The sequence below is a fragment of the Macrobrachium nipponense genome, chromosome 26 (assembly GCF_015104395.2).
Source record: "Macrobrachium nipponense isolate FS-2020 chromosome 26, ASM1510439v2, whole genome shotgun sequence".
Classification (NCBI taxonomy): Eukaryota; Metazoa; Arthropoda; class Malacostraca; order Decapoda; family Palaemonidae; genus Macrobrachium; species Macrobrachium nipponense.
In genome coordinates this window covers 23,533,638-23,541,137 of record NC_087215.1, presented here as the reverse complement: position 1 = coordinate 23,541,137, position 7,500 = coordinate 23,533,638, and the positions used below count along the sequence as shown (strand labels likewise).

The 7,500-nt window shown below is 33.7% G+C and overlaps 1 protein-coding gene across 10 annotated transcripts in view; it reads left to right on the top strand.

Moving 5' to 3' along the window:
- Positions 1–7,500, top strand: part of LOC135200070 (protein glass-like) — a 1,678,662-nt gene that overhangs the window by 1,207,779 nt on the left and 463,383 nt on the right. For all 10 annotated transcript variants that reach the window (XM_064228352.1, XM_064228351.1, XM_064228350.1 and 7 more), the window contains one exon: positions 3,109–3,213. In XM_064228352.1, coding sequence (XP_064084422.1) covers positions 3,109–3,213 — 105 coding nt within the window. The remainder of the gene's footprint in view (positions 1–3,108; positions 3,214–7,500) is intronic.

Sequence of the window (7,500 nt, the reverse complement as noted above, 5' to 3'; positions counted from 1 at the left end):
AGAGGGTCGTAAGATGCACAAGGAAGTTATTGTAAGTTCTTAAGAGTTTTTCAAAGGTTAAACATTTTGTGAATGCCCAATTCTTTCTATACAAATCGTTTAAGTACACAAATCTTTTCCTCGAGTTATTCTTTTAAGACTTATTACTTGTTTAGGTATACAAGTTTCTTTTTTCTGTAATTTATAGATTTTTAGGTACATAATATTTTTCTGCATTTCTAAATTTTTATGTCCATTTTTTTTAAGTTATAAATTTTTTTAGACATACGAATCTTGTCCAGTGGTTAAAATGTATTTCAATGCACAAGTGATATACAGGGGTCTCAAAATGTTTGCATCCACACATGGAAAGCAAAACCATCCAACAAAATTTATAGGAAATTAATGGAAAATAATAATAATAACGATATATAATGATGATAATAATAATAAATTTGAAAGTGAAATGGAGACTTTTAAGATGCGATACCTTTGTGAGAATGGATCACTGGTTCGAGGACTAGGTGGCTTTCCTTATAACTTATGGGAATTTAATCATGGTAATTAGAAAGCTGTGAGCAAAATGCGTGAAAATGGATGTTTTGGAGTAACAAGAAAAATTTTTTTTTATTCAAGGCATAGTTAAACATTATAATCCTCCACCCTCAAGAAAGGGGGATATATTCTGACTGATTTAAGTAATTGCGGTTTCATTTTGTATTTATTTCATTTCTTTCTCAAGGGTGAACGGGTATACATATTATTGAAATAAATTCCACAGTTTTATTTAGTGGAAATTAGTGGTCGTAAACTTTATAGGAGAAAAAAAGGGAGTCGGAAAGGACCTTATACTGTTCTTAAGATCAAATCGTTTGTCTATATAGCGTTTCATTTATCTGTTTATTAATTTTTTTAGTAGCAAAATGTTTGCTCAATCATCTGAATCTTCAATTTTATTTTCAGTATAGAATACAAGTCAGTTCCTCATTCTCAAAAAAATAATTCTGCTGAAGGTATGGAAATTCTTCTTGGTGCAATGAGTTAGTTTGCAAGGAATTGACAGCATTGCTGATGCATAAAGGCAAATGTGTTTACAAACCTCCAAATAGAGAAGGTTAACGGGAAACGCACAGCTTGAGAGACTTGACAGAATTGTTTTTATAAACTAAGCAAATGTAATGCTTTAAATTTCAAAGTTGTTTCTGGTAAAAAATTAAGTTCTCTAATTATTTTGTTTTGGGCAGATCAGTCTTAAAGGACATTAATTTTTCATAGATTTTAGTGAAATTCATTTCACAAATGCTTTCATTTTATGACAGGTGAAGCAATGAAGTTATAATTTATAATATTTTGTTGAGTATTTTATTATAGCTCTGAATATTATAGAAGTCTTCACGAAGATTAGAGACATGAATTTGAGTATCTTTTGCTGTTATAGTCAACTATAGCAAAACATATTTTCTAAACTTCTTAAAAGACACTGGTAAGGAAAAAAGTATTTTCAGTATTTTGAGAAGAAAGGCAGCATTTACCTTTTTTCCCCTGAAAGATGAGAGAATAAAATGCATTCACAAAATATTAAGAAGAAAGAAAACTTTAAACTTTAATTTCTATCTGAAGACCTGAACAATGAGTGATGCTTCTTCAGGAGACATTTTGCAAATGGCAAAACTCCTCTTATGATTTGAATTGATATTTACAAATACTTGAATATTTTACTGTTGAAATTGCGAAGTGATATTCGGAAAGTTTTTTTTTTTTTTTTTTTTTTTTTTTTTTTTTTTTTTTTTTTTTTTTTACGAGTCTTGCTGAAATAAGAAATTTAAATAGGATTTGGTGACGAGCAAAGACGTACTTATTGAGATGTGAAGGAAGATGCACATTTGATGGAAATAAGGAAACGCCCATACAAGATTATGGATACAAATAGAAACATAAGGAATTGTAAGGAAATATATTATTTTTGAAATAGGTATAAATCAAAATCGTGGCGTACTATTATAGCATACCGTTTCAGACTAGGAAAAATATCCCTTTATCAAATCCGTAAATATACTCTTAGAGACAATAATTGACTCTGTCATCAAGAACTAAGGGTAAATGTATTGGTGAACTCAAACCAAAATTTTTTTTGTGTATTCAATCATCTATAATAAAAAAAGGAATATAGATATTTTCCCCAGCATATGACTTCATCCGTAACGGCCGTTTGTTATTGCTGATGATAATAATAATTGTAATGATAATAATAATAATTAATAATTTAATAATAATCAAAATAATAATAATAAAATAATAATTAACTAATCAATAAAAATAAAAATTAACTAACATATACTGGAAGGACGGCCCTCTTTCAGACAGGTATTATTGAAAGATATTGCTGCGTTAGCTGCATTTAACTTGTAAATAATCTTCTCTATTTTTCTAATAAAATAAAATAGAGAAGACTGTTTACAAGCTAAATGCAGCTGATGCAGTAATATCTTTCAACAACAAAACAACAACAACAAAAACAACAACAACAATAATAATTATAACAATAATAATAATAATAATAATAATAATAATTTAATAATAAAAGTAATAATAATAATAATAATAATAATAATAATAACAGTATTTCAAAATCCATGTACATAAACGTATTACTGTGGTCTAATTTCCCCAATGACATTTCATCTAATATATATAGGCTTCGGATGTAACGACTTTTTTAATGTTGCTTGTCTATGCAATATAAATTTTCATGTCATTTGTAAAGATAGTGGTAAGGATACTGAGTGTAATATATATATATATATATATATATATATATATATATATATATATATATATATATATCTATTTGTTATGTGTATCATATACATATATATATATATATACTATATATATATCTATATATATATATATATATATATATATATTTAATATATAGTATATATATATATATATATGTAATTACTGTTGCTTAATTTTACCTAATAATATAATTATTATTATTACCATTACTACACTTGTCTTGCAAATCCTTTGCCACCCACATTTGTGTCAATCACCGCCAAATAATATTCTCTACGAGTGACCCCAAGCTAACACCTATCCTCTTTGTTTGTCCCCCCTCAACAGTCGGGCAGCGACAAGGGCGACAGCATGTCTGGATCCTCCTTGGGCCTTCCCAAGTCGCCTCCGCCATCGATGGGACAGTTCAACATGCCCGCTGAACTCTTCCAGGTAAGTCTTGGCCCAAGTCTGGCTTTTGAAGTACCCTCTTTCACTACGCCTCAAGTCAGGTTACCTTACCTGTCGCTTTCTTTCCTGGGAGCTTTCGTGTCGGCTGCTTTGTTGGGTTTTACTGTATATGTATATATGTTTGTATGTATATAAATATATATAGTACATATATGGGGTAATATATATATATATATATAAATAGTATATTTATTACACATATACATGCATATTTATGTGTAAATATACATATATATAATATATATATATATATATATATATATATATATACATCTGGGTTTTTAATAAATCCCACTTTACAATATGTTCAAAGAAACAAAATTCAACATTTTAATATTTGACCTTTCTCAGTAACGTAGTTTGTTCTGACGAAAGTGTAAAGCAGCTCCCACGAAGCACTCAACTTCCCTCAGGAGAAATCCTTCAGGATGCAAATCCCGAAGAATTCTCTGTACGAACTAACTATCGTTCGAGGAACACCTATGGTCAAGGCATAACTTCATCAGGATTTTGCAGAAATCACAAAAATGGTTCATTTTTCAATTTCCTTTTGACCAGCAAAGTATTTGCTGGAAATGATCTGTGTTCGCATGGAAATAGAACTCTCAAATTCCTGACGCTCTGCAGAAATGTGTAATTTATCATTTGCAGCAGAAACATCTAATAATTTATTGTAATGATGAACAGAGATTTTCCTTGACCAAAGTGAGTTTCCTCGTCCATCCCAACTCCACTTCGCTTTCGCTTCCTGTTGAATAACTTCGTTGTATTATTGCTATTTGCAATGTAATATTTAACGTTGAAATGTCGATATGTATATATATCTCTATTTGTAATTTGAAGAATTTTATTCAAGATATATATTCAGTAAATGAAGCTCATAATATTTGCATTTATAATGTTACATCTAGATTTATGAATTTATTCTATTGACCTATGTATCTGACCTTATAGGATATTAATGTGACCTAATGTGACTTTACGCTGTACACTTGGACAAGAAATGTGTATCGCTCAATACGGACTTGATACTTAGAGTTACCTGACTGATATTTGGTACAATATCATCTCAGACTGGACACGTTTGAAACACGTTATTTGTGTACACAACACTACTGAGTTACATTTAGTTGGTAAGCAAAATATTCTACAAGGAAATTCTCTTCGAAGGAACACTTATTTTTTCTCCATTTGTAATTGTATGGGACGTTCGTTTACGAATGGTCCCCCAACCCCCACCCCCACAAAAAAAAAAATCTTGCAGGAAAAGTGATTAGGAAATTATACTGAGAAATTGAAAACGCAAAGAAAATAGTATGATTATGGTGAAGGTTTATCGAAAAAAAAAAATTTACTTGTGAAGAAAGTGAAAATAGCGAAAGAAACGAACTTTTAAAGACAACGCTTCCTCCAAAAAGGTGCTTACGGTACTGTGTGGATTCATCTGTCTCCTCCTGAATGATGAAGCAGAATGGGATGTGATGAAATTTCACTGACTTCCGAACGAGGTACCGAATATGTGATGGATTGCGATGTCAAGCTTTGCTGTACTGTGGTCATTATACGATTATAAGCTAAGGAATAAATGCGATTATGTAGTGATGTATAGACGGTATGTTTAAATATATATATATATATATATATATATATATATATATATATATATATATATATATATATATATATATATATATATATATATATATATATATCTATATATATATATCATTTATATATATCTATATATATATATATATATATATATTATATAGATATATATACGTATGGTACATATATAAGTATGTGTATATATATATAGTACATATATATATATATATATATATATATATAATATATATATATAGTATGTATATGTGTGTGTATATATCTATCTATCTATATATATATATATATATATATATATATATATATATATATATATATATATATATATATATAATGTTATATATATCATATATTAATGTATATATATCTAATATATATATATATATATACATATATATAAATATATGTTATATATATGCATATATATAATATATACATATATATATATATATATATATATATATATATATATATATATATACACACACACATATATACTATATGCAAATGTATTAGTGAACACTTGCGGCAGGTGTACATTGGCTTCCATAGGAAACCCCGGTCACAAAACCCAGCGGGAAAAACACTGTATCTTCGAAATGCACTCGCGCTGAATTACGGGATGAATGAATGTATGTATACACATGAATATGCCGTAGACAGATCCACCGTATATGTACCGATTCGGGAGCGCTGGGGACAGTGGCGTTTGGAGCAGAGCCCGCTTTGGGGGGGGTTCCGAAGTCACCGTTCAATCTGAACTAAATTGAAACTGGGACTCCATTTGTTATTCGTGAGCTTGTTATGAAGTCCTTGCATATTTTATACCACAATCTCTCTTTTGGCGTCTTTTCTGTTTCGCCCATGCATTATCCAACTATGGCATTTACGACCCAGAGGGCAACGCCGGCGATCGGCGCTCTCCAAGGGATAGTGGTCCTTACGGGCAGCCGAATTTAGGGCCCATGCTCCTGCGGAGATGGCCGGGTTGGTTGGCCCGTTATGACAGAAAGCGGTGCCTGTTATCTGAGTGGACGTTAGAAAAGAGTTGTTAGAGAATGTAATGTCTCCTCATTGATCACTCATTTTCCGTGGCGTTCGCTCGCCTGCGCGCGCTCGACCGTTCGTTTCTGCGGTCGATGCCTTGTTTTGTCGTCGAACAGCATTCTCTTTAATCCCCGGACAATTAGCCCCAAGTCGGCGAAAAAGAGCTGCAATGAGCTGCAATGCGATGATTGCATGGCGGAGGCTGCACCAGCACCAGCAGCCGCCGACGACGACGACGGACGATGACGCTCCGTCACTGTCACGGGCCGATGCTAAATGGAACGGGATTAAGCTCAAGGAAGAAAATGAAATGCATGAAGAACCATCCTTCGTCACACGGAAGGCCCCTCCCTCCCTCCCTCCCTCCTTCCACCTCCCTCCATTCCCCCTCCACCAAATTGGCTGGTCAGCTCCAAAAAAAGGGGTCAAAAATCCACTCGAAGAGGGGTCAGAGGGTCACCCTTTTTTCCCCCTTCTTCCCAGGGGAGGGTGGGGGTGGGTGGGGAGGGGGTAAATATCCTCCAACTAGATGGCAATGAGGCAGTGTTTACCCTCTGTGAGATGTTTAAGACCGAGGAGGGTGGCAAGACGGACGTGAGTATGTTATTGTATAATAGCTCATGACTGAAGTACCTCCGACGGAAAGGGTTTGTTTTCTCACTTAAAAATAAGCTTTTTCGAGTCCCCGAGCAAAGGCTCCACGAAATCTCGGGCAACTGGGAAGGGAAATAATATAATATAAGGCCTGGGGGTCGGGGATGGTGGGTAAGGGCAGGAGAGTGGGTTAAACACCCGGTCATCTTCCTCTTCTCTTTTTCACTTTTACTCTTCGTAATTTTTCTCTTTTTTTGTGCTTAGCCCGTGTGTGTAAGTTCAGCCAGGGGGCATGAAGGCCTCTCTCTCTCTCTCTCTCTCTCTCTCTCAGTATACTTACAGCTTCTGCTTCAACATTTAATGTTAATATCATAGTATATACATTTACACACACACACATCATAATATATATATATATATATATATATATATTTATATATATGTGTGTAAATATATATATAATATATATATATATATATATATATATATATATATATATTATATAATATATATTATACACATATATCTCTGTATTTGCCTGCCTTATCATTCTCTCTCTCTCTCTCTCTCTCTCTCTCTCCTCTCTCTCTCTCTCTCTCTCTCTCATTGAATTATTTCATGTTAGTTTTGTCAATTTTTAAATACGCGTTCTTATTACCGCACTTTATGTGCTGTTCTGACTTCTTTATTCCTCTTTTTATCCCTCATTGGGTCTCCCACTCTTCCGCCCTTCTCTTCAGTCCCCAGCCATACCCTCCCCCACCTCCCATCCCCCTCCAACAGCACCCCACCCCCCCTCCCGTGGGCGCAAACACACTCAAGCATGTCCTCCAGTTTTGCTTTTGGACGGAGAGTACTCTTCGACGAGCCCCCTCCTCCACTTCCCTTTCTCCTCCTCCTCCTCCTCCCCCTTCCCCCGTCCTCCTCCTCATCACCCTCCCTCCACCCTCCATATCCATCTACCTCCCTCCCTCCCCTCATCCCGGCCCCTCGTACAAAACT